The sequence below is a fragment of the Simochromis diagramma genome, unplaced genomic scaffold (assembly GCF_900408965.1).
Source record: "Simochromis diagramma unplaced genomic scaffold, fSimDia1.1 OVJJ01000330.1, whole genome shotgun sequence".
Lineage (NCBI taxonomy): Eukaryota > Metazoa > Chordata > Actinopteri > Cichliformes > Cichlidae > Simochromis > Simochromis diagramma.
The window spans coordinates 1122488-1150220 of record NW_024386930.1 but is presented as its reverse complement, the minus strand read 5'-3'; the positions used below and the strand labels follow the sequence as shown (position 1 = coordinate 1150220).

Genomic DNA, 27733 nt, shown 5'->3' with positions numbered 1-27733 from the left:
TTCTAAATAGCTATTTTGTTTCTGAAAGCCCAGGTAACTGTACGTGTGAGTTTGTATTGGATTCACGTACTCGTTTTTCAAAATGCATTTTTTATATATAAGGAACACTCGCCAAGAGCAGAGAAAGCACGTTAAGTGGATCAAACACACACACACGGTCTGGAGAAGGGTTGTACGTTTCAAACTACAGAAACTATGGTTGACGGCTATCGTAATTCCTTAAACAAGACGGACTTTTATGTACGACCTTGTATATGTATAACCTTGTTGTTGTGATGACCTAAATTATCAGACTAGCTTTATTTCCATTTGTTCCGATAAAGATACAGACGACTTATGAGAAACCGACGTTTCCTGCTGCTACAGTGGAGGAGTAAGGAGCAGAGTCGTTACGTCACTGTCCGGGGTTTCCTGGAGAAGTGAACCCTACGGCGTCATGGCGGAGGCCGGTTGTGGAAAGACACTGGATTGAAATGCTAGCTTTCTACAGTCGCTGCTTATCAACGGGCACTGTATTTTGTAACTTCTAAAACGGCAAACGGGACTTTGGTTAAGAAGAGGAAAACCAACATTCTACCAGTTCTATCGACCGGAGTCTTTCGGGCTGCGCTCCCTAACCGGGAGATAGCTAGCAAGTTTACGGTAGCATTAGCTACCAGCAGCTGCTAGCTCGCCAGTTAAATAAAAGAAGAAAGGACCCCTGGACTGGAAAGGCTGGTTTAGACAAATATTTTATCGGAGTTTCACGAGTAACCTAAACTAAAGACAGGTAACACACATCATTTAGTTACTTAGTCCTTAGGCTAGCGAAAAGTAAGCTAACGTTGCATGTTGATGTTGTAAAAGCCGCGAGAAGTGAACAGCGAATGAAAACAAGATGGGAGAGGGTGAAGTTGGTTAGCTAATTTGGTTTTGTGGGTTTAATGATGAATACTAAATTTGTTTAACTGTTCATCCCAATCCACTGATTGTGCATATATTTACATAGTTAAATATTATTGATGATTAACTTTAAGTATCATCTGTAACTCTAAAGTTATCATTCTACTGGTTTCCTATTAGAGCAAAGTTTTCTCATTTTGTTAGCTTCTGTGCTAGCCTCGTGCTTCATAGCGTTAGCGAATGCTGTTTGCCTTGACAGCCCTTGTGATGGCCTGTGAGCCAGTTCTCCTCATGTTTATTTCACCCACGTTGACACAAAATGAAACAAAGTACCAAAGGTACGTACAGTTTGAGCTACTTGGTTGCGGTGCATACCGTAAAGGTATAAAGTTCACAGTTGTCACGTGTAGGATTTTAAATCCAGAAAACAATAGCACAGCATAAAGCGGCTAGCAAACTGCAGCTAGATAAACATAGCAAAGTGGTTACATGTAATCAGGTGGTTGCAGGTTTTATGCTGAATCTTATTCTGTATATTTGTTCTTTATAGCTGGCTATGTCTGCATACGCTACTCCTACCCGCCAATCGCTAATACTGCCATCGTTAGCCGGTAATAGCTAGTTAGCTTGAGCTACTTGCTAAACTGTAACCATAGTGATAGTGTACCCAAGTGATGACTTGAGGGTGTCCTGAAACTATTTATTCTGATTTTATTTTTATTTATTTATTTAGTTTTTCATCTTCTTCGGGTACACACGGAGCTTCATGTGTACATGAAAACACGCTGGTATAGTGCAGGCCTGATAGGCCTCTGCGGTGTGGGATAAATGACGTTCAGCCAAGTAGCATGTAGTGACAGCCATCCACACAGATCACACTTTTCTAGTTTTAACTGAAATAGTCATATCTCAACACGTTTATCTGCGTTTCAGACGCGGTTCACTTCTCTCAGGATGAAACCACAGACCTGATGACTTGAAATGGTTTCAATTGAAACTAATTTAGCGAAAGTATATTTGCGTCCCTGCTTGCATGGTTCACAGGACAAGCTTTGATGCATTGGTTGTAGTCAGTCACGGATGGTACACTAAGCTCTGTTGTACTTTGCCATGTGGATCTGAGTTTTATCAAGCTCCACCTAATCAGATATTTTAATGCATGTTGTTGTGAAATTCTATTCCTGATATTATTCTTGTTTCAACAAGTAATAATATAACCCCAAGTACTTGTAGCATTTGTAGCATACAGTTCTTTTTAAACTTATGTGTATTTTTGCTCACAGGTTAAACACGTGGACCATAATACTACAGGTTGCCAGGTTGAAGTCTATATATTTTTGACTTCAGCATGGCTGGACGCAGTGAGGATGAAAGTGTAAGCAACAGCAGTGGAGAATCCAGGTATTGATTATTTATTTATTTATTTTTATCACAAATAGAAATAACACTTTGTTGTTTACTTATTTAGAACATCATCTCATACCTTACATACTAGATTGTCACCATACACCTGACCGATAATAACAACCGTCAGAAGGTGTCTGTGATGGAGAGATCTAATTTTGGTTGTTCCCTTGTGACAAGGGGTTGCCACAGAAGGTAGCAGCACATGCTTGATTTGGCACAGTTTTTTCTGGATGCAACCCCAATCAAATCGAAAGCAATTTTTTGCTTGCCAGGCAAATGTGTCAAATGCTACACCATCGGAGGCCCTTTGTCAGTAGCCAATACAAATGTTTATGTCATTTGTTATGAATTTTATATTTTTTACTTGTTAACTGAAAAATATGTACACAATTACACATTTATTATAATTCAGTTTTATAAAATACTGTATATGTGAGTGTAGAAAGTAGTAGAGAAATGAATACCTGAAACCTAGCTAGCTTTAGCTGCAGTGAAGCACTTAAAGCTACATAGAGACGGTGTAGCATTTCCCTAATACTAATCTATAACTGTTGGTTACAAATTGCTTGTTAAAGGTACCACACGTTATAGTCATCCCTCAGCATCCAAACTCAGAAACCTTGATGTTATTTTTTTTTTTTATTTAGCCATGTCTTTGGAGAGCCATTCTCGTGGATCAATTTGAAACTGTTTTGTTTTTTCAACTAAGAAATATTTCTAAGCTTTGAATTCTTCTGTCAAAAGCTGAATTAAGGATGATTACCCATGCCTTTATTTCAGCTCGTCTTGGTTAGTGTGACAGTCTGTTTACATGTTTACGTGACCGTCCCCAGTCAGTACAGAATGCTGCTGCTAGGCTTTAAACCAACACATGAAAGAGACGGCATATTACTCTAGTTTTAATCTCTTTACATTGGCTACTGGTTCGTTTTAGAATTCATTTAAACATTTTAGTCCTTACTCTTCTTGCAGTCTGAGATCTTCCAGTCAAAGATTGTTAATGATCCCACAAACTCACTTTAAGACCAGAGGGGATAAATCTTCTAGAGCTGTGGCCCCTGGATTGTGGAATGCCTTACCTCTGTGTTTGCGCTGTTTTGTTGATTTTTTTTTTTAAGAAGCAGCTGAAAAAAGACTGATTTTTTTTTTTTAGACTGGCTTTTAACTAGTTTCAGGTTGTATGCTGTTTTATGTTTTAATCTTCTGTGTTTTTGTTCATGCCTGTTTTTATTGTAAAGCATTTTGGTTTTTCATCTGTGAAAGGTGCTGTATAAAAAAGGTTTTCTTACTTGCATTACATTACAAATTTCCCACAGCTCTCGTCTATGGGTATAGGATTGACTGAGTTCCTGTTTAACATAGTAATTAATCAAGGTAGCAGTAAAAAAAAAAAACCAACTTTGTATATTCTGTCAATTTATATTGTTTATTCTGAACAAAATTTTTTTTTGTCTAAGTCTGTTGGTTTTGACAAGTCCATGAGAATCCATCAGGGCTGTCTCATAGCAGTTCATTTTTGTGTTCTTGGCCATTGTCCTGTCCCCATTCACATCATTACATTCAGTGTCCATGTTAGCAGCATGCTATGATACTTTTGCCCTGGAAATGGAATCGTGTGCTTTCCTGGGTATTGGTATCAAACTTTAAATTCTAATAATGTGACAACCCTGATAAATAGAATTGATAATGATAAAATCCTGATGCCCATCCCTGTCACAGGCAGGATTTCTTGTACTGCTCCACTATTGTCACTAATGGCTCTCTAAAGCTGCAGATATGAGTGATGCAGTTGGCTTCATATTGTGACATGATATATTTACTGGAGAAGCAGTTGATTATTGCTGTTTATGACAAAATAGTCTTATTTATATTTGCATAGAAAATCATTCATGGTATAGCAAGAATTCTTAAATATAGAATTCTTTGGAAGGCATTGCTGCACCTCTTTTTGATTCCATAAACCTATGTGTCATGTGTCAATCTCCACCTTCAGGCTGAGCAGGAGAGGGGTTGGAGAGTGAGCAGTTGAGACTCCAAGGGGTTAAATGATTTCTGTTTCTGATATGGTCAACCCAACTTTTGTTATTATATTTCTGCTCAAGTATGTAAAACCTGTTGTAATGTTTTGCTTTGAGAACTTGATTCATCTAGTAATTACTAATGTCTTTATATGTAACAGTAATTCTGATGATGAATCCGGTTCTGGATCGGGTTCAGCTTCAGGATCCGGCTCAGGCTCGAGTTCCAGCTCTTCCAGCAGCAGCAGCCAATCAGGGAGCAGTGACTCAGGAAGTGGCTCAGACTCTGGCAGCCAATCCGATTCTGACACAGAAAAGTCAAAGGAGAAGATCGAACCACCAAATAAGTCAAACATTGATGGAGCTGAGGTAAAAATAATGTTTTAAATTCCCAAAAGGTGGGCTGCTATTTTCTATTGCATATGTACAAACATGATATTAGAAGCACTTGTAAAAATGTTGTCTAAGCTTTTTGGTTCCCACTGTCAAGTTTACTTAAAAGTAAAGTTGATCACTATTTATTGAGTTTTAAGAATTATCAGTTTAATAGATGGCTGCAATTAAAGCATTGATTGAAAAGGCAAATCATCCAGCTGTCTTTGTTAATTAAAAATCATTTTAATAGCACATAAACAGTACTAGTGAAGGTCTTACTGCCATACTATCATACAGTGCTAGTATGATCTTTTTATGGCCGTTGACAGTAGACTTGTCTCTGTGCTTGTCCTACTAGAGGTTAGTGCAGCATTGGGCTAGGCGATAAAAGGATAAAGATAATTATCACTAAATAACTTTTCCTTGATATAAATCAGAACTCAATCTATTCATGTTTTGACAGACGACATGACAGGCCAATAAAATAGTGATGAAAATAGTGCTGCAGGCACTTGATGACATGTAATTTTCTACTTTTAAAATTTGAAAAAAAACTGAGGTTGTTATATTTGGCCCTAGCATTACCTTGGCCTGTACTACTACTGGGAGGAACCTTGAAGTCATTTTTGGCTAAGATATCTCCTTTAACCTGCACATAAAACAAACTAGCACTGTCTTCTTATTGTTAAAAGCATCCGGTCTCAAAACTATTTAAAAAATGGTGTGTTAATAACAAAGTTACTAACACACTGTTCTAAAAACTCCCTGAAAAGCATTCAGTGGGTTTAAAAGGCCTGTGCTAGGGTGCTATCAGTTTTTTTCCCATATTCTTTTCATTTTCTCCATGTTAAACCCAAAATTAATATCACAAACAAAGTCTTGTTTATAAGGTTTTATCATATCTTAAGGATCTCATACAACTTGCCTTGTTGATGTGGTTTATAGATGTACTCTACTCCCCTATCAGTACATTAATGGCCCTTTTCCATTAGTACCTATTCGGCTCGACTTCATTAGGCGATGGTACCTGGTACCAGTTTTGTCGTCTTTTTTTGTTTGTTTGTTTTGTTTGTTTGTTTTTTGTTTTGTTTTTTTGTTTGTTTTTAAACATCTACCCGGTCAGGGTTCTGAAGAGTCTGAGGAAATCTGAAAATTTGACATCAGCAGACACTTTGCTATAGATTGGCCAGTCAATGGCGTAACTTGATGCGTCATTAAAGTGACTCCTTCACTAAAATTAAACCTGCAATTCTTAAAACCCAACAATGAGGACAAAACACACCCCTGTGGTCCTTGGGTCTAACAATAAGCCATACGCCAAGTAGTGTATACTATTGCCTTGACATGCATGTGTTTGTGTACCATATAAATGATACCCTGAGACTTTTGGCCACATTGCTATATTGACCGTGCTCACATTAGCTGATAATGAAAAACGAGTCGCGTTGAGTCAATCCGAGTAGGTACTCATGGAAAAGGGCTATGGCTGTATATCACCACACTCTGACCCTTGCATTACACATTAGCTTAGAACAGCAGGGTTGGGCAAAACCCTGGACCATTCAATAAAACGTAGATTTTATTTAACCGGTCTGGCACATTTGCAGTGTACTGTTCCTGTTTTTGCTAATCTTTGACTGCATTCATTGGTTGCAGTTCTGGAAGTCAAACCCAAGTATCCTAGCAGTGCAAAGATCTGCTATGCTCAGGAAACAGCAGCTTCAGCAGCAGCAGCAGCAACAACAGAGACAAAGCTCATCAAATAGTGGATCGGATGAGGTTTGTTTTATACTCTTATAGACCCTAACCCTTCCCCAAAAACATTTTTCTTGCTATTTGAATGGAAGCTAGTCAACAATTAGATATTGCATAAGTGTACCTAAGTCAAATGATCATAATCTGACTTTTCATGCATTTTGTTTTGTTTTTTTAATCTTTTGTGGTATGTTTTTCCAGGACTCTTCAAGTAGTGATGAATCGGACTCCTCCAGTGGATCCAAAATGAGAAGAAAATCTGGTTCTTCTGACTCTGGATCAGGTTCAGAATCTGGTAGTGGTTCTGGGTCAGACTCATCAGCAGAAGAGTCTGAAACAGCATCAGACTATGAGCCAAGTCACAAAATCAAAAGCAGGAAGCCTCCAACCAAGTGAGTTGATAGATGGTCTTTAATTATTTCTTAGATACACTATTTTATACTATTCTTTTAACTATTTCGTCACAGTAACTCACTTCAGCTGTTTAGCTCTGGATCTGATGTTTTGTGAAGGAATGTAAAGAGTTAAACTTCACTGCCTCTTTATCTATTATTCATGTCTCAGGATGAACTTTCGAAATGGAAAAAAAAGCAACACCCAGAGAAAAAAAGCCCAGAAAAGTTCATCATCTGACGATGAGGATGATAACTTTAAGAAAATTACATCTGGAGGGCCACGGCGGCAAGCCACGGTCAACATTAGCTATAAGGAGGACGAGGAGCTGAAGACTGACTCAGATGATCTGGTTGAAGTTATGGGTGAAGATGTTCCACAGCCTGAAGAAGATGAGTTTGAAACACTGGAGAGAGTAATGGACAGCAGGATAGGGAGGAAAAAAGGTAAGAAACACAGTCAAGATCAAGTATGTCATACATTCTGGTTAAATTGACGCTGAAATAGGAATCGCCCAGAATTATCACAGTGGTTTTAAAGGTGCAAAGTCAATGAGGTAAATTTTATTATTTTGATCTTTTGTGTGACACAAACAGCTCAACATTCCTTATGGTCTATTCAAGTCTTTTAAGTAAATACAATTTAAGCACTATTTCTTTATTTTTCCTAACAGCAACAGGCAGTTCAACAACTGTATACGCTATCGAGGCAGATGGAGATCCAAATGCAAATTTTGATCCCAACAAAGAAGCTGGTGATATCCAGTATTTGATAAAGTGGAAGAACTGGGCCCATATCCATAACACCTGGGAGACTGAGGAGACACTCAAGTTACAGAATGTCAAGGGCATGAAGAAATTGGACAATTTTAAGAAGAAGGAGCAGGAGAAGAAAAAATGGTAAGCGTTTTAACTTGGCACTGCTGATTTAAGAACGCTTTTAAAGAGCTCTTTGCATGCTAAAGTGTTTTAAACATTGAGCAGCAGGAAATGTCATAATCATATTATTGAATAAAAGACAATAATGTAAGTGAAAGAAACTGTTATTGGACTGAAAATTCAAAATAAACCTGTCAGAAAGATGCCAAAAATCCCCAAAAGAAAGGAATACAAACACTTTAGCACTAACTAGGATGAGAAGAAAAAGAAAATTAGTTACTGTCTTGTTCTGGAAACTATTAGAAATAACAGTAATCCACCAGCTCTGCAGATTGTGGGGGTTGCCACAGCACTATATCAACTTTCTAAAGTTTCTTATTTTTTCTATGGGGATTAACACTGCTCACAGAAATTTGCGGTCTTTTATTTTGCTACTTTCTGAAAAATTAAAAATGGAGTAGTGGTTATTGTTAAATTCAATTCAGTTTTATTTATACAGCGCCAAATCACAACAACAGTCACCTCAAGGCGCTTTATATTGTAAGGTAGACCCTACAGTAATACATAAAACAATACATACATTGTTAAATTTCAATTTTATTTTTTTCCATGTCACCAGGTTGAAGGCAGCGTCTCCAGAGGATATTGAATATTTCAATTGTCAGGAAGAATTAATGGATGACCTGCGCTCTCAGTACCAGCTTGTAGAGCGAATAATAGGTATTTTTGCATATATAAAGCACTCTGCTCTCAATATAATCTGCAACACTGGATGTGTATAGCTTAATAAGTCTGATTTTTTTTTTTTGACCAGGACATTCAAACCAGAAGTCAGCAGCTGGTTATCCAGACTACCTGTGCAAATGGCAGGGCTTACCATACTCGGAGTGTAGTTGGGAAGATGGTTGTCTGATTGCTAAAAAATTCCAGAAATGCATCGATGATTACATGAGCAGAAACCAATCTAAGACCATTCCATTCAGAGACTGCAAGGTAACTTACTCCAAACTTTATTCTCTTACATTTTCTGATTTGAAATATACTGAGCTTTGAGTTTTGGTTCAGAAAGGAATTCTCCAACTTCTGTTCTGTCATTTAGGTGCTGAAACAGAGACCTAGATTTGTGCCCATGAAGAAGCAACCAGCTTACATAGGAGGTGATGGTTTGGAGCTCAGAGACTACCAGTTAGACAGCTTGAACTGGATGGCCCACTCCTGGTGCAAGTATGACAAATATCCAAGAAAACATTGTCATTATTTGGATTTTGGGGTTTCTCCTAGATCCCCACCAAATTTTATTGGGTTATGTTCTGTTACATGCTGAATGTTCTATTGGTCTGCTCTGTCTTAATTCATAGAAGCAACAGTTGCATCCTTGCTGATGAGATGGGGTTAGGGAAGACGATCCAGACCATCTGCTTCCTGAACTACCTGTTTAATGAGCACCAACTGTATGGGCCCTTCCTGCTGGTTGTGCCTCTTTCAACACTAACGTCTTGGCAGAGAGAAATCCATCTGTGGGCCCCTCAAATGAATGTTGTGGTCTACCTGGGAGACATCAGCAGCAGGAATATGGTATTGTGGTTTTAAACACCTGTTAAACGGGGCTTATCAGAGAAAAGCAATTGTTTTTTTTGTTTTTTTTTAATTCTACAATTTAATGTTGTATGTCTTCCTTTTCTTTTGTGAATAGATCAGAACACATGAGTGGATGCATTCTCACAGCAAGAGACTGAAATTTAACATCCTCCTTACAACATATGAGATTCTCCTCAAAGACAAGGTCAGCTGGCTTACTTCATTATAGATCCTAGGTTGTGTATTTTGCCTATTTTTATAGTTATAACACGTGAAATGATAGAGCTCGACTCAGAAGATGTTAAAATTACTTACTTTTTTTTTTTTTTTAAACAACTTTTGTCTCCAGTCATTTTTGGGCAGTGTTAATTGGGCCTTCATTGGTGTGGATGAGGCGCACAGACTGAAAAATGATGACTCCCTCCTCTACAAGACAATGATCGACTTCAAGTCCAATCACAGGCTTCTGATAACGGGAACACCACTGCAAAATTCCCTGAAAGAGCTCTGGTCCCTGCTGCACTTCATTATGCCTGAAAAGTAGGCCATGGCTAATGTTACTTTCAAGCAATAACTCTTAGTATGTTAAGTATTTCTCACTACATGTAGTCCTTATGATGCCACTGTAAGCACTTTTTTGTAAGTCCTAAAGCTCTACTAATTTAAGAATGATCTAAGTTGAAATTAGAGTATTAAATTAGTATGTCAGTACCAGTAAATTTGTTCATTTACATTAACTTCATAGGCAAAGGTGTGAGTTATATGTGCAGATAATGTTTATGCACTTTTTTCTTTGTTTACATTAAAGCAAAATAGTGGATAATGGTGACAGATAGGGCAAAGTAGTTTTGACAGTGGTATAATAATATAACAAAAACACAATAGATAAAAATTTAAAGGCATTTAGAAATGAAGAATAATCACACCTAACCAGTTTGTTCCTGTTTTTCTTTTCTATATCACTACAAGTCAGTTGATTTGTGTAAAATTTGTCATTTCAAAAGGTTTCATTCGTGGGAGCTGTTTGAGGATGAACATGGCAAAGGTAGAGACTCTGGCTACACCAGTCTTCACAAAGAGCTGGAACCTTTTCTACTGCGCCGTGTCAAGAAGGATGTGGAGAAATCTCTTCCAGCTAAAGTGGAGCAGATTCTCAGAGTGGAAATGAGTGCCATTCAGAAACAGTATTACAAGTAAGAGCTGGATGGTGCCTGCGTTTCAAGAAACACGGGCAGGGATGTGTAGCTTGGGGTCGGGGGCTCAAAGTTTAAGCATCATTAAAAATATTATAGCATTAGTAATATATGCATGTGTCCTATTTGCCTGTTTGTGTTCAGGTGGATCCTAACAAGGAACTACAAGGCTCTGAGTAAAGGTACCAAAGGCAGCACGTCAGGTTTCCTCAACATCATGATGGAGTTGAAGAAGTGCTGTAATCACTGTTACCTTATTAAACCTCCAGAGGACAATGAGTTCCTTAACAGAGCTGAAGCTTTACAGGTATGTTTTATGTAGTAACAATATTAATATTGATGCTGAGGTTTTACTCATTTAAAATAAATACATTTACAATATTTAAATGTATTTAATTTTCCTAAATGTGTTACCACATTTAATCATTCTATTCTTGGTTTTTGAAACCCAAATAAGAATCATGCTTACTGCAATAAATGTTAGCTGTGCATTTCATATGATAAATTCTATTCAAAACCAGATTTAGATTGTGTGTCTAAATGTCTGCAAAAGTGAAGAAGAAATGGACACGCTGCTCTAATTTAACACTATATGCTTTGTCAGCGGTGCAAACAACCATTTTTGCCATTTGAGGGTTGACTGGTTATCTCTATAAACTAATTCTCTAACATTTATATTATATGTTAGATATATAAATTATATCTAATTATATTTGCATGTGAATAATTGGAAAATATCATGCTACACATTTTCTTTTGCTTTCTTAAAAACTGAGGTAAAAATTCTGCAACTTACCATAATACTTTTTTTTTTTTTTTTTTTTTTTTTTTTAAGTTATTATTGTATGGAACAGGATGCATTTTAAATTATTTTTAAGGTGATCATGTTAGAATAAAAGTAACAACTATTTTGTGTTGTGTGCTCCAGAAGTGTATCAGGTAAACAGTTACCTACTATATATTCAGTTTATGTCATGACTGTTGAGCGCTGTTGTCCTCCTACAGCATCTGATCCGCAGCAGTGGAAAGCTGGTTCTCTTGGATAAACTGTTGGTGCGTTTGAAAGAACGGGGACACAGAGTTCTCATCTTCTCCCAGATGGTACGAATGCTTGATATCCTGGCTGAATATCTGAGGAGCAGACAGTTCCTGTTTCAGGTAAATACATGCTGTTTTTCCAATACCATAATACATATTGTAGATACAGTTGTGGTCAGAACTTTACATCATGTCATTAATCGTCCCATGGTAATTTGGTAATTTGCTTTTAACGCTTTATTTAAACGGTTCTCTTTCCAAGATGAAATGATTGCACAGCATGCATCTTTAAAGACTTTTTTTTTTTTTAAACATGATTTACGTGAACAAGTTTCAATATTTTTGGCTTTTCTCTAACCCACACAAAGTCAAAAGTATGCATGCATGCTCAAATATATACATACATTCACTTAAATCTTTCAATAAGTGGTGCTGAATGTTCCACAGTGTCATTTTTTTTCCCCTTCTCGACAGAGCTATGGTGGGTTAACGTAATTAGTAATCATGATTGACTGCAACTGGTAGTCTCTTTGCCAGCATAAACATGATTTTATTAAAAGCACTCATTTGATTGACCAGCAGTCAGAATAATGGGAAAGATCAAGGAGAACTGTAGATTCACACAAGTTTGGAAGGTCTTTTGGTGCCATTTCCAAACAATTGCAGATTCCAAGATCATCAGCAGTTGTAGCAAAGCCTAAAAATTTTCCAGACTTTGCCAAGGTCTGGAAAAAGACCTAAACTGTCAACCTCAGATGAGAGGACGGTTCATGGTCAGATAAGTCTTAGACTAGTGGAGTAAAGGTGAGGCTTTTAAACCTAAGAAGTAATAGAATAGAATAGAATTCAACTTTATTGTCATTGCACATGCACAGGTACAGGGCAACGAAATGCAGTTTGCATCCATCCAGAAGTGCTTTAGTGATATAGATATATTACAATATATATTAGCAATAATATAGATATGTGAGTATATTACAGAAATGGGTCTATTATGGTATGTTATAATGTACACGGTATGAAGTATGTTGTGAATATTCTATAACTATAAGTATGTACAGGCTGTAGTGAGTACAAGCTATGTACAGGATATGAACAGGATATAAATATGAAAAACTATACAGAATATGAAATAACTTTACAGAAATCTGAGATATACAGTTATACAGAAATGGGAACTATGCAAGTTGTAAACAGTTGTAGGGTTAAAAATTATCGAATGTACAGAATGATTATTTACACAGAGCTATACAGTAGTGCAGTTAAGATAAGTGAGATATAATTCCTACAGAGGCTATATAAAGTGCTATATATAAAGTGCTTTTTATCCTGTATATATCGTACTTACTATTGTTTGAGTACTTGCGATTATTTTGTTGTACTTTTTATATTTTACATTTATATTTATTATTTATCTTGCACCAAGGGAGTGGCACTCCAATTTCGTTGTACTCTGTACAATGACAATAAAGGCTATTCTATTCTATTCTAGTGGTTGTGAGTGGTGGTTCAGGCCATGTTATTATTGTGTGTTTGAGGGTACGGTTGTCCATTGTGGGTGTGTGTATGTTCAGTCCATGTGTTAACGTGGGTCAGATGTCAGGAGGCAGAGTTCAGGAGTCTGACAGCTGTGGGGAAGAAGCTGTTCCGGTACCTGGTGGTCTTAGTCCGGAGGCTCCTGTAGCGCCTCCCAGAGGGCAGGAGGGTGAAGAGTCCATGTGATGGGTGACTGGGGTCTTTGATGATTTTCCCAGCCCTTTTCAGACACCGCTTCCTGTAGATGTCTTTCATGGCAGGAAGTGGTGCTCCGGCGATGCGCTGGGCAGTTTTCACGACCCTCTGCAACGCCTTCCGGTCCGAGGCAGAGCAGTTCCCGTACCAGACTGTTATACAGTTGGTCAGGATGCTCTCGATGGTGCAGCGATAGAAGTTCACCAGGATGTCTGAGGACAGGTGGTTCTTCCTCAGAGTCCTCAAGAAGAAGAGGCGCTGGTGAGCCTTCTTGACCAGCTTGGAGCAGTTGGTCGTCCAGGTGAGATCCTCGGAGATGTGGACTCCCAGGAACTTGAAGCTGCTCACACGCTCCACAGCCGTCCCCTTAATGTGGATGTGGGTCAGCATTCCTCCTGTAGTCCACGATGAGCTCCTTGGTCTTCTCGGTGTTAAGCAGCAGGTTGTTTCTGTCGCACCACTCAGCCAGACGATCCACCTCCTCCCTGTAGGCGGCCTCATCGTTGTCACTGATGAGGCCAATCACCGTGGTGTCATCTGCAAACTTAATGATGGTGTTTGAACCATCAGCAGGTCTGCAGTCGTGGGTGAAGAGGGAGTAGAGGAAAGGGCTCATCACACAGCCTTGTGGTACACCGGTGTTCATCGTGATGGTAGATGAACAGTGGTTATCCAGCCGGACATGTTGGGGGCGGTTGGTCAGGAAGTCCAGTAACCATTTGCAGATGAGGGAATTGATGCCCAGGTCTGTCAGTTTCCTGATGAGTTGTGAGGGGTGGTTTGTATTGAATGCTGAACTGAAGTCTATAAACAGTTCATTCTGGCGTAGGTGTTGTTGTTGTCCAGGTGTGAGAGGACAGTGCAATGCGATGGAGACTGCATCCTCTGTGCTCCTGTTCTGGCGGTATGCGAATTGGTGGGGGTCCAGGGTGGGGGGGAGACAGGATTTGAAGTGTGCTAGGACCAGCTGCTCTAAGCACTTAGTGATGACGGGGGTGAGTGCTACTGGGCGGTAGTCATTGAGGCAAGATGGGTTGGAGTTTTTGGGTATCGGGACGATGGAGGTGGATTTGAAGCAGGCCGGTACCACAGCGTGGGCCAAGGACAGATTGAATATGTCTGTGAGCACTCCTGCAAGCTCCCCAGAACACGCTCTGAGAACATGCCCGGTGATGCCATCAGGACCTGCAGCCTTGTGGACATTGATCCTGCTCAGCACCGCTCCTACATCGGTGGGGGAGAGAGTCAGAGGTTGGTGGTCTGGCGTCACGTCTGCTTTGGTTGTGGTTGTGGGGTTCCCTCTCTCAAAACGAGCATAAAAGTTGTTGAGCTCATTGAGGAAGGAGACATCAGAGGATGCGGGGGAGGGTTTGGTGGTCTTGTAGTCTGTGATGGTCTGGAGTCCTTGCCACATGCGTCGGGGGTTGGAGTTGGAGAAGTGTTCTTCTACCTTCTTTTTGTAATGGTGTTTGGCTTTTTTGATGCCCTTCTTTAGATTAGCCCTGGCTGTACTGTAGGCGTGTGCATCTCCTGACCTAAAGGCGGTGTTGCGGGCCTTCAGGAGGAGACGAACATCCCGGTTCATCCAAGGCTTCTGGTTGGGGTACATGGTGATCCGTTTCTGGGTGGTGACACTGTCTGTGGTTTCGGAGATGTAATCCAGTACAGATGAGGCGTACTGGTCCAGGTCTGTGTGGGTGAACATATTCCAGTCTGTGTTTTTAGATCTGTCCTGGAGCACTGCGTCTGTCCCCTCTGGCCACGCTTTAATTGTCCTCACAGCAGGTTTCACACATTGGATGAGTGGTGAATACCGAGGTGTGAGGAACAGGGAGAGATGGTCCGATTGTCCAATGTGGGGGAGGGGTGTTGCTTTGTAGGCTCCAGCCAGGTTGGAATACACATGGTCTAAAGTCTTGTCTCCTCTGGTGTGGCAGGAGACATGTTGGTGGAATCTGGGGAGGACTGTCTTTAAGTTGGTGTGGTTGAAGTCGCCAGCAACAATAAAAGCAGCCTCAGGGGTGTTTATTCTGGTGTTTGTTAATGGCTGCAGAAAGTTTTTTTTCATGGCCAACCTAGCATTAGCGTCGGGGGGGTATATACACGGCAGTGAGTATGATAGAAGTGAGTAAGAACACTGTACTGTCAAACACGGTAGCAATATCATGCTTTGAGGATGTTTTGCTGCCCCTGGTTCTAGTACATTGCACAAAGATACTGAATGATGGAGCACTATGCCAAAATTCTTCAACATCACTTCAAATCAACATCTAGATTTTTAAAACATAAACTCAGCTTGGTGTTCAGCAGGACAAGGACCCCAAGCACATATCAAAACTGGTTTTGCAATGGCTAAAACATACCAGTATTATGCTTCTGGAATGCCTAAAGCCCTGAGCTTAACCCTGAACTCGGCACCACTGCTGCCAAGAAGACTGATCAAATATTCAGTCATAATTATGCCAGAATATTGTTGAAGACTACCAAAAGTGTCTGGTCAAGGTGCAATATGTAACCAGTAGTAATAGAGGTATATATTTGAACCTGCATGTATACTTTTTACCCTGTGTGGATTAGAAATGAGTTTATTTTATGTGTAAATTTATTTTTGAATCATGCATCCATGTATATTGTGCAAAAATTAGTCTACGGTCGAATTCAGTTCAACTTCAATTCAATTTTTTTTATATGGCACCAGGTCACAACAACAGTTGCCTTAAGGCACTTGAGGCCATGGCTTGACCTCCATTCCCATGATTAATGTATAGAAACTTCTGACCACAACACTACATACACATAAAAATTGTGAATAAAATTTGTATATCCGTTCTAAATATATTAATAATTTTGAATGTTGTAAATTTGTCTAGCGATTAGATGGCTCCATCAAAGGGGAGATGAGGAAGCAAGCATTGGACCACTTTAATGCAGAGGGTTCAGAGGTACAGTAACTCTTAATTATTTTAGATGCTGTTTAGGAAGGCCTGTACCTAATATCAGTTTCTATGCACAGGATTTCTGCTTCTTGTTATCTACACGTGCTGGAGGTCTGGGCATCAATCTGGCTTCAGCTGACACAGTGGTCATCTTTGACTCAGACTGGAACCCCCAAAATGACCTGCAGGCGCAAGCCAGAGCCCACAGGATTGGACAGAAAAGACAGGTAAGAAGAAACTTAAATCATTCAAATTCATTATATTTTTTTAAACTGTATTTGCATTTGTAGAGTTTCGTACACTCTCACTAGTATTAATCAGTAATAATGGACCTAAGTCTACACCAAGCTGCAACTGCTGAAAGTTTACCAGTGAATTAAAAACAGTGTTCATTGATTCGTGCAGTATATGAATCAGTGAACTTGGGAGGTACAGTAGGTCATCTGCTAATCAGAAGGTTGTTGGTTTGATGTCTAGCTGCTCCAGTCCGTTTGCCAAATATCCTTGGGCAAGATTGTGACCCCAAGTTACTCTCTGTGTCCAGAATGTGAATGTGTGTGAATGTTTGATGGCTACTTAAGCATAGAAAAAAAGTGTTTGTGGGACATGTTATATAGAGCGTAATGGAGCACAATTCAAAACCAGTCCACTTATTCTTTATCATTATCTTGCCTATCTTACCAATTGTTATGGACCGGCAGGTGAATATCTACCGACTGGTAACAAAGGGTTCAGTGGAGGAGGACATCATTGAGAGGGCAAAGAAGAAAATGGTACTAGACCATCTTGTTATTCAGAGGATGGATACGACTGGGAAAACTGTCCTCCATACAGGATCTGCTCCGTCCAGGTAAGTAACTTTATGTGCTTGTTCCCATATTGTTTCTGGCAGCGCTGCCAAGTCCATTTCACCCCAAAATTTGAGTGACTTAATCTCACGTGTGTGTGTGTGTGTGTTACTGCATACAGTTCAGCACCATTCAACAAGGAGGAGCTCTCTGCAATCCTGAAGTTTGGGGCTGAGGAGCTTTTCAAAGAACAAGAGGGGGAGGAGCAAGAGCCTCAGGTTTGTACCACAGTGCAAATGTCTAAATGTATTTAAAAAGCATTGCATGAAACAAACGTTTCATCAAAAAGAGAAAAAATATTTCAAAAGTATGTTAACACTCTTTGCCTTTAAAATAACATTTAATTAATTAATTTAATTTAATAAAACAAATTTCCCATGTGTGGGACTAATAAAGGTTATTTATCTTATCTTAATTGCCCCAGTACACTTGTACATTGACCTACTCCAACTATCAACTGGCCAGAGACCAGAATTAGTTGATTAGTTGTTGTTTTTTTTACGATTTACATTAATTTACGATTCCAAACTGGTCCATTATACACATGCACAGCACTTCATGATTCATTCTTGATCATGCTGCAGCAAGAGTACCTGACATGGACTAGAAAGAGAGAGCATATTTCTCCTATATTGGCTTCCCTTCATTGGCTTCCTGTTAAATCCAGAATTGAATTCAAAATCCTGCTCCTCACATACAAGGTCTTGAATAATCAGGCCCCATCTTATCTTAATGACCCTATAGTACCGTATCACCCCATTAGAGCACATCGCTCTCGCACTACAGGCTTACTTGTTGTTCCTAGAGTATTTAAAAGTAGAATGGGAGGTAGAGCTTTCAGTTTTCAGGCCCCTCTTCTGTGGAACCAGCTTCCAGTTTGGATTCAGGAGACAGACACCATCTTTACTTTTAAGATTAGGCTTAAAACTTTCCTTTTTGCTAAAGCGTATAGTTGGGGTTGGATCAGGTGACCCTGAATCCTCTCTTAGTTATGCTGCAATAGGTGTCGGCTGCTGGGGGATTCCCATGATGCATTGAGTATTTCTTCTTCAGTCACCTTTCTCACTCACTGTGGTTTTATATATCACTCTGCATTCAGACAGTGTATTATTAATATCTGTCTCCCTTCCAAAGTGTGTCATTACCTTACAATATAATGCACCTTGAGGCAACTGTTGTTGTGATTTGGTGCTATATAAATTCATTTGAATTGAAGTCTCTTGTAATCAACTCTCTAGGAAATGGACATTGATGAGATCCTCAAAAGAGCTGAGACCAGGGAAAATGACCCCGGACCTTCAACAGTTGGAGAAGAACTGTTGTCTCAGTTTAAGGTTGGGGGGAGGTTGTCTTTCTCCTTTCAGAAACTTGATAACCAGTATTCAATATGTTACATTATTAAAGTGGTGCGTGTATTTAGTTTGTGCAAATCTATGCAGGTGGCCAACTTCTCCATGATGGAGGATGAGGAAATAGACATCGACTCTGAGCGAAGTCAGCGGAGTTGGGATGATATCATTCCAGAGGAGCAAAGGAGGAGAATGGAAGAGGAGGAAAGACAGAAAGAGCTGGAAGAAATCTATATGCTACCACGCATGAGGAATTGTGCCAAACAGGTACCCAAGGAGTCACAACAAATACACTATATACTGCTGGAGAGAGAAAAAAATGAAGGGATCACATAAGATACTCAATGTTTTATCTTGATCAGAAGTTAGATTTCAGCATAAACGCATTCTTTCAGACATGCTCGTATCGAATCTGATCAAACTGTTAAGAACTGTTATGCTTGCAATATGAGACTGTAAATGAAATTCCAGGTGATTTTTAATGGTTTGTTTGAACAGATTTATCAGAATGCAAATGAGGGCCGGCAAAGTAGAAACAGGAGATACTCTGGTTCCGACAGTGACTCCACATCTGATCGAAAGAGGCCAAAGAAACGAGGGCGGCCCAGAACCATTCCAAGGGAAAATATCAAAGGTTTTAGTGATGCTGAGATCCGGAGGTAACTATGTTAACTATGTTTTGTGTGTGTGTGTGTGTGTGTGTGTGTGTACATCTAATCAGCCTGACACATTCCTTTTTTAACATATCTGTACACTATTGACAGGTTTGTCAAGAGTTACAAAAAATTTGGAGGACCACTGGAAAGGTAGAGTGCGCTACACTTTCATCTTGTTGTTTACATAAATGGCAGTCTGCTCAACATGTGCTGTCTTTAGGTTGGACGCGATAGCTCGTGATGCTGAACTCGTGGATAAGTCTGAGCATGACCTGAAACGCTTGGCAGAGACTGTTCACAATGGATGTTTGAGAACACTACGAGAAAACCCCTGTGGGCCAGAGAAAAATTCAGGTAACTTAAAAAAAAAACTTTTCGTCCTTCTTATCATAATGTTTATTCCTCTGGTGGACATGTGGCATCTGTATTCTTTTAAAACAAGACCTTTATATGAAAAAGGTATATTAGAATACAAATTAAAATACTTACATTCACCAAAAAAAGGAGTAATTTCAAAGACTAAACAAATCAGTATTGTGTGGTTTACAAACAAGACAATTATTCCAAATAATTTCAAGTTCTAAAACGGTTTATTTTTCTCTACAGGAAGATTTAAATCTGAAAACTAACATTTGTTGTGTGTGTTTTCCTAGATACAAACTAAATAAGTAGCTTTGGTTTGAGTGAATTTCATTTAAAATATCTGTGCTGGGGATGTTACTGCCAACAAATTTCTTGGTTAACTAATTGGGGTTGAAAAAATGAGACTGACTAGTCTAAAAATAACACTCAAGTTGCATTTGGGGCCCCTTTAATGGACAATCTCCAAAGCTGCATGAACAACAGCATGATGTGGTCATTTTGAGCCCTGGAATCGTGTATTCAGGCTCAATATATATATTTCTGCCTTGAGCAAAACTGAAATATCTTCTGCATTGCTGTCATGAGCTGTTTTTTGTTTGTTTGTTTGTTTGTTTGTTTGTTTGTTTGTTCTAAACTGAGCGGGATCATAGCACCTTTGGGTAAATTATGTCATACTGGTTTTCTGAGGTGGCTAACATTAGCATCAGAAGTCTTCTTTCCATGCAAATTAACATCCACATGCCTGTTGAGTGGTTATATGCCAGTTTATTCTGCTGTTTCCCAGACTGCCACTCCATCTAGTGGTAGATGGCTGCATGACATTTAGAACACAATACTTCACTCTCAACAACTACATTCATTGACTAGTGCGGGTTGTGCCAACTAGCAACATCAGCATCATTTAGTTGATTAATCACGTACATCCCTAATCTGTGCATTTAATGCATATATGTGTGGTATATTTTTATTGTAATGATAACATGGCCGCGTTTCTATTAATTTCCAGTCATTTGTTGAGATTTCAGTTTGTTCCAAGCAATAAGGTTATAATTTGAAGTCTGTGTCAATACTAATCTTGGGAGTTGTGTTGTGGTTTTAAATTACAGCTATGCTCTAATAATTTAAGAAAATATTTGCATTCAGGTTAAATTTGCACAGTATGCATTGCTGGGCTATGCGGGATCTTTCAGATATTTTTGTATTTGACAAGTTATTTTGAAATTGCTATGCTAGGATTTCAGTACAAGTTATTATTTTGTTTAGCCACAGTTTAACTTCTTGTCATTGAAATTACATGGCATCACACAGGATTAGATGAAGAAATCATGAAATAGTTTCTGTTCCGCTTCTTTGATTATCAGGGGGCAGAAGAGGGAAGGTGAAAGGCCCTACGTTCAGGATCTCTGGAGTCCAGGTGAATGCCAAACTTGTGATCTCTCATGAGGAAGAGCTGGCTCCACTGCACAAGGCTATTCCTGCTGACCCAGAGGAGAGAAAGAAGTAAGACTGATGACTTATTTAATTTTATTTAGTAATTTTTTTGTTCACTGTATCTTTTAACCATTTTCTGTCACACTCACTCCTGATGCAAACATCAGGGTTCAGAACCTTGGGGCTCAGTATCTTTCCCAAAAACATTTCATATATGGACTGGAGGACCAGGGCTTGAATCATTACCCGTCCAATTAGCTGATCAAATCTGCAAGGCTTCGTCCACTAGAGAAGCCATAATAAAGAGGACTGGAGGAGCAGGCAGCTAAGCTTAGAAAAAATCATTTTCTGCAAAGTGTGTATTTACAGTATGTGTCACATATCAGTATGTATTATTGTCCAGTGTGGAGTCAGTGCAGAATGCAGTCAGTCTTCAATTGAAAATGTTAAAGGTATTAACCTCCAGGGCATCAGCATTAAGATGTGATTAAAACATAATTGAAATCAACTATGATCAGCAGGATTGATCATAACTGATTTTAGTTTTCAGAGCATTCTTCTCTCCATCACCTTGATAATTCTGCCTTCTTCATAAGTTCGTCCACGCTGTTCTTGTCTTTTGTGTAGACACCTTCTCCTCAACAGGCCACAGCAAAAAACAGAGCCCTAGCCACCACTCTATGGTTGAATGACCCATAAAGAAATAAGAATGGATTTATTACAACAATAGTGCTGCCAAAATCACGTTGTTTTTCTAAAAATAAAAACAGATCTCTAATGTCACATTACAGTTCACTTAACCAATCCAACTAGATACAAACTGGCTGTATAGGTTCTTTCTTTTTTTAAAAAGGTCCCATTTAAAAGATCTACATACTTATGGATTTTAAAAAATAAATTAAATATTTCTATTTTCTTTATTTAATAACTGTATTAATAGTAATAACTGTATGTTTGCGTACGTAAAGCACTTTATAAAAGAGAACAATGACCAATGAGTCTTACACTCCGGATTTTCCTCATCTGGCCGATTGTACCGAGCCACGCAATCAGCTAGCAGAGACGATGCTTGCAAAATGCAATCAGTGCCATTGCAATAAAACAGTCTCTCATTTCCTAAGCACAACCAAACAGTTTATAACATCACAGTACTACATGCACATCACACCGCAAACTTAACTGTTTCTTACTGAAACGCGACAGAAAATTCTGACATCCATCTGCATGTCCACAGGGGGGGGGAAAATCTCCACGTTGCACATTTAGGCAGTTTTACTGTCAAACCAGAAGTATTACCAGAATGACTCAGTCTGATTTGCTGTCTAAGCTGTTGGTCTTTCAAACATCAAAAATAAATCAGTAACACACAAATTCTCTAACAGGTTTTTCTGCACACACCAACCCTGCCCCTAGAGGTGACTAACTGTATATTTGTATGAATTTGTATATTTCTGTTTCTGTAATATTAATTTTATATTTTTGAATAGGTATGTCATTCCATGTCACTCAAAGGCAGCACATTTTGACATTGAGTGGGGGAAGGAAGACGACTCCAGCCTCCTCATAGGAATCTACGAGTATGGTTATGGCAGCTGGGAGATGATTAAGATGGACCCAGACCTTAATCTCACACACAAGGTCAGTCTATGCACAATAAATGTCTAATCTCATGTATATAATTATTTATGAATACATAGATGCTCAGGAATACGTGTATTGGGGTATTAATTAAGACCGCAATGATTCAATTAATTAATTAAAATTATTCAATTATAAAAAAATTTTTGCTTCGATGCTTCATTTAATACACAGCTTTGCAACATACAAAGTGTTTCACCCACATTTGCTTCTAAAAACAGACCTGCAATACAAACATATTTAGAAGGAGCGTGTGTTTAAAAAGTGTGACAACATGAACAGTGTGCAGTTTTCACTGGGGATATTTCACTGTGTCCATTGTTGAACAGCTCCTGCCAGATGACCCTGACAAAAAACCACAAGCCAAACAGTTACAGACCAGAGCAGACTACCTCATCAAGTTACTGAGCAAGGACTTGGCCAAAAAAGAAGCACAGAAACAAGCAGGAAATGTAAGTCTTCATATAACTTTACATGTCATCTGTGTATCTTGATATTTATTTATTTTTTTGTAATTGTTTTATAGATTAATTATATCTATCTCTAAGTAGTCTGACTTTCTCACACAGTCCAAAGACATGTTAACTTGGATCAGGGCAGTTGGTGATTCTAAATTAGTGCACCTGTCCAGAGTGTACCTTGCCCTATGGCAGCTGGGATGGGCTCAAGGCCCCCCAACCCCTCAGGATGGATGGAAGGACAATTAAGTTTTCCAGAATCTATAATGCTTCTTTGTATTTAGGCCAGCTCACGAAAGAGGAAACCCAGAAGTAAAAAGAGCAAAACTCAAAAGTCAACAAAGACAGATGAGATGGTTAAGAGCCCATCCTCAGATCTCCCATCAGACAAGAGGTCAGATGATGAGGATGAAATGGAGGCAGACAAGGTACATTTATTAATTTATCTATTTTGCTTTTTTTGTGCGCTGTGCCTAAGATGAATATATTGAATTTTCAGTTTGAAAGTAAGTTGCTAACATGCTTTAATGATCAGGATCTGGCACCTATGAAGCTACCAAACCGACGAAGCCGAGCAGACAGGTTGGTGGTTAAAGAGGAGGACGACGAGGAAGACGACGAGGAAGAGAACTATGATGAGGAATGCGAGCAGGACGCTTCCTCATCAGGGGAGCAGGAAGTCAAAGAGAGGGAGATAAAAAAAGAAATCAAAAAGGAGAAGAAGGAGGAAAGCTTTGAGATTAAGGACACAAAGGAGCTAAAAGAGAAAAAAGAAACAAAACCTCTTGAGGTTGTACATAAACAAGAGGAAAGCAAAGAAAAGGTGATTTATATTTTATTGATTGATAATTATACTAAGAATAGAATTGTAATTTAGTCAAGAATTAACTCTCAGAACCTTTTTACATCAGAATGAAGCCAAAAATGAGGTACGAGAACGGACAAAGAAAACTTATGACACGCCAGTCCATATAACGGCTAGTGGAGAGAATGTGCAAGCAGCTGAAGATTCTGAGGAACTGGATCAGAGGACCTTTAGTGTGGTATGTTGGGCTAATAATCAAATCTCTAAATAGAAAATAGTTTCATGATTAATGTCATGGATTAACAGATGACCATAATTCAATTCCAGCAACAACATGGATTTCACTTCCTGAGGTGCATATTTGCTTTTGTGTTGCAGTGTAAAGAGAGGATGCGCCCAGTGAAAGCAGCTCTGAAGCAGCTGGACAGACCGGAGAAAGGGCTGTCGGAGCGCGAGCAGCTCGAACACACACGGCAGTGCCTCATAAAGATAGGAGACCACATAACCGAGTGTTTGAAGGAGTATTCAAATCCGGACCTGATCAAACAGTGGAGAAAGTTAGTTTACGTGGCCTCTTCTAGTGAAAGTCTTGATTAACATGTCAAGTTAAGCAGATGACTAATGCCATTTGAACCTTGGACACTTTGTCATGAATGTATAAATCTACCATGTGGGTCTGTTCACTAAGTAACATGCCCGCATGGTAGATTTGTAGCTTTGAATAGATGTGGACGTGTTTCTTCTTTTTTTAAATAAATGAGGCATCTTTGTACATTTTAAGACTGTCATAAACACTGTTACACTCAATGTCTCACACAAGTGTTATTTGAGTAATCTATATTTGCTAAGCAGATGGAAACGTCTTTTGTTTTTATTCCAGAAACTTGTGGATATTTGTTTCCAAATTCACTGAGTTTGATGCAAGAAAACTACACAAACTTTATAAGCATGCAGTAAAGAAAAGGCAAGAGAATGCCCAGGTATGTAAAAGCACTGTCATTTCTAATAATTATAATCTCTACTGACGTTAGAGATCCACAGTGATGATGGTGATGATTTTTCTTAGGCATTGGAGCAGAACACTAGAAGTATAAACACCCATGGCTACAGACATGCAGGTATAGTCTATTGACACACACACACACACACACACACACACACACACACACACACACACACACAGAATAGGATGAAAAGGTTGACACTGCTGTCACTTTTTCCCTTCTTTGTCTTCAGATATTGAAAGGCTGAAGGACAGCTCTCACCAGGATGAGAGCAGCAGGGACAGCTACAGCTCTGACAGGCATCAGCCTTCAGGAAGACACTTTGAGAGCAGCACCAGTAAGGAGAGACACAGCTCTGACTCCCACAGGAAATCCACAGCTGGAGAGTCCCGAAAAAGACCGTATTCCTCTTTCAGCAACGGAAAAGACCACAGAGACCACTACAGACCAGACAGCAGGGATAGAGACAAACAGGACAGGTGAGCGATGAGAACTGCTCAAAGTTCTTCTTCCAGAGATAGAAATGTCCTCCGTTGATTTTTACAGGCTGCACAAGTTCTTTAAGGCCCAAACATGAAATGCTCCACAAGTGAGCTCTCATTAAGTAGGTTTTAAAGAATTCAGAATTGCTTTTGCAAGACCTTCATATTCAGGGAGGAAGAGAGCCAGGTGGAAAACACCACTAAAATGCTTTGATTTGTATTGGAATTAGACTGAAGTTAAGGTCATAGTGAAAGAAGTGGCCGTTTGTGTTGTTTAGCCATACTGACACTAATGTGTATGTATGCGCAGATACTATGACGACAGCAAGCACAGGAAGTTAGAGGAATTCCGCAGTAGCCGAGACCACCGGCTGGACATGAAGGATCATCACTCAGACCACCGCTCTTCCTACCGCTACCACTCAGAATGGCAGACAGAGCAGCGAGGCTCAGCCAGTGGGCAGCGCTCACCCTACGACTCCCGGTCACCACTGGGGCACCGCTCACCTTTTGACTACTCATCAGACCACAAGAGCACACCAGAGCAGATTTGGAGCAGCCGCAAAACATAACAGGAGTTGCCCAGGTCTGCAAGTAGCAGCCATAAACTCGGAAACACAGCAAATGCCTTACACAGACTGTGGACTCCAACCTGAAGCTGTTTGAAGCACTGCGTATCAGTCAGTTCAGCATGACTGTCATCTCCTCGCTTCAGCAGCAGCTCATCTCGGGAACCCGGCAGGGAGCGGCTCAAAGCAGGCAACAGATTAGAAAAATAAATAAATCAAAGCTTATTTTTGTATTTAAGAGTTTAAAGCTGTAGTGTCGTGTATGCTCAACAGCATGCGCCACAATTTTTGTTATTTTTATAAAACATTTTTTTACACAAATGGACACAATTGACCCTGAGTGCTGCCTCATATGTCACCAACCTATGACACTGGATCCTGTATTTGACTGTTAGTTGTCTCTGTGTCTCAATCATTCTTAATGTGATTATCTACCTTATTTAAGTGTTAACTGAACAAGAAGTTGGTTGTCACATGAATAATGTTATAAGGTGATTTTTAAGGTGTCTGGACTCAGGCTCACCACCTGAAGTACCTCATTTACAGCATTTGTCATTTCCTCAGCAGTTTTCTTTTTGTGTGTGTGTTTGTTTTGTAATTCCCCCACACAAGGCATGCATTATTTAATAACACATCTTAGCTGTAAAAAAAACAAACAAACAAAAAACACATGGATTCTTTTTTTCCCTTTTTTTTTTTTTTTTTTTTTTAGCTATCATGTTTGTTTTCCTTAAATACTACTATTGTAAATTTTTTGTAAAATAGTAAATCGATGGTCTTTTTCCTCAGGCTCTTTGAATTTATTATGACTTGGCTTACCCCATCAACTCAGGCTTTTTGTCATTCTATAAATGAGTTTCTGTATATTTCTTTAAGAATGTAACTTTTGGTAAAGGGAAAGTTCTTTAAGCATACCCAGTGTTCATTCACTAGTGCTTAGTTCTTTGATCTCTGTCGTGAAATGAGTGAGTTGGCAGGAACTGACTTGTCACAGTCTGGAAAATAGAAGCATCTGTTAGATGTTAAATAAAATATGCTTTTTACATGACTTTTTTTTTTCTTTACCTTTCATAGTTTATTTGTAGGCAATAATAATCTTTCTATGCAGCCAAGTATATTTGTGGTGAACCACCCAACTGAATGAAGTCACTGTTACAGTTCGCTCTGTTGTAGATAAATTTTCTCTATATTTCCAAAAGAATTTACACTGAAAATGCATGAATTTTTATGGACTGTTTTATATAGTTGTTTATGAAGCCATTAAAATCAATCACTGTACTCCCTCCTACCACCTCAACAGTGTGTTACATTTTTGGTTTTGCCACAAGTTAACCTTTTTTGGAACACACTATTACAAGACGTTGCTCAAAAAAATAAATGAACACTTTGAAAATATCAAATCTCAATAGGGGGGAAAATTGCTTAATATCTATGTTGATATGGACTGAATACTGCTTAAGGAATGGATGCCTGTCATGGTGACTGATGGAAATTTAAATTACCAAAATACACATAGCTGAATTTAAATACAACCTGAAACCCAAAGAATGAAAAAATTATGCGGCAGACTAGTCCATTTTGCTGGAATTTCGTTGTACAAACTTAAACTGGTACTCAGTATGGACCCCATATACTTTTATGTAAGCCTAACAACACTGGAGCATGCTCCTAACGACATAACAGATGGTTTCCTGGGGGATCACCTCCCAGACCTGGATCAGAGCATCACTGAGCTTGGTGGCGTCAGATGGACCAAGACGTGATATATCCCAGATGTGTTCTGTTGGACTTAAGTCAGGTGTGGGGGAAGTCAATGGTGTCAATTCTGGTGCACCAGGAGGAAGTCAATGGTGTCAATTCTGGTGCACCAGGAGGAAGTCAGGTACCACTGCACCAGTGTTGGTCTAGCGCTGGATCCAAGGACTTCATCCTGATATCCAGTTAGT

The 27733-nt window shown here is 39.2% G+C and overlaps 1 protein-coding gene across 3 annotated transcripts; it reads left to right on the top strand.

The window, feature by feature from the left end:
- The first annotated feature begins 131 nt into the window (after positions 1-131).
- Positions 132-26835, top strand: chd1 (chromodomain helicase DNA binding protein 1). Of its 3 annotated transcripts, none has more exons than XM_040037049.1 (36): positions 183-769; positions 2166-2283; positions 4469-4676; positions 6339-6461; positions 6639-6829; positions 7002-7276; positions 7504-7729; positions 8328-8428; positions 8523-8701; positions 8808-8932; positions 9067-9283; positions 9402-9491; positions 9636-9826; positions 10291-10479; positions 10624-10786; positions 11485-11637; positions 16119-16190; positions 16262-16411; positions 16886-17034; positions 17154-17250; positions 18271-18366; positions 18472-18648; positions 18880-19040; positions 19146-19187; positions 19258-19391; positions 20762-20900; positions 22319-22469; positions 22799-22921; positions 23212-23355; positions 23463-23750; positions 23839-23970; positions 24111-24289; positions 24613-24712; positions 24799-24850; positions 24969-25215; positions 25529-26835. In XM_040037049.1, exons 2-36 carry the CDS (start codon positions 2231-2233, stop codon positions 25788-25790), a joined length of 5379 nt encoding a protein of 1792 aa, XP_039892983.1. In that variant the 5' UTR covers positions 183-769; positions 2166-2230; the 3' UTR covers positions 25791-26835. The 3 variants fall into 3 exon arrangements, 2 of the variants coding, with proteins under 2 accessions (XP_039892983.1, XP_039892984.1); XM_040037050.1 differs by lacking the exon at positions 183-769 and adding an exon at positions 777-1220; XR_005696605.1 differs by lacking the exons at positions 24969-25215; positions 25529-26835 and having other exon boundaries at positions 132-769; positions 24111-24293.
- Positions 26836-27733: the final 898 nt, after the last annotated feature.

What these genes read in the sequence shown, in the direction of transcription:
- chd1 (XM_040037049.1), top strand. Translation starts at nt 2,231, where the DNA reads ATGGCTGGACGCAGTGAGGATGAAAGTGTAAGCAACAGCAGTGGAGAA. An exon ending in CAAACATTGATGGAGCTGAG is followed by an intron (nt 4,677 to 6,338) that starts GTAAAAATAATG and finishes CATTGGTTGCAG; the next exon opens with TTCTGGAAGTCAAACCCAAG. An exon ending in CAGGATAGGGAGGAAAAAAG is followed by an intron (nt 7,277 to 7,503) that starts GTAAGAAACACA and finishes TTTTCCTAACAG; the next exon opens with CAACAGGCAGTTCAACAACT.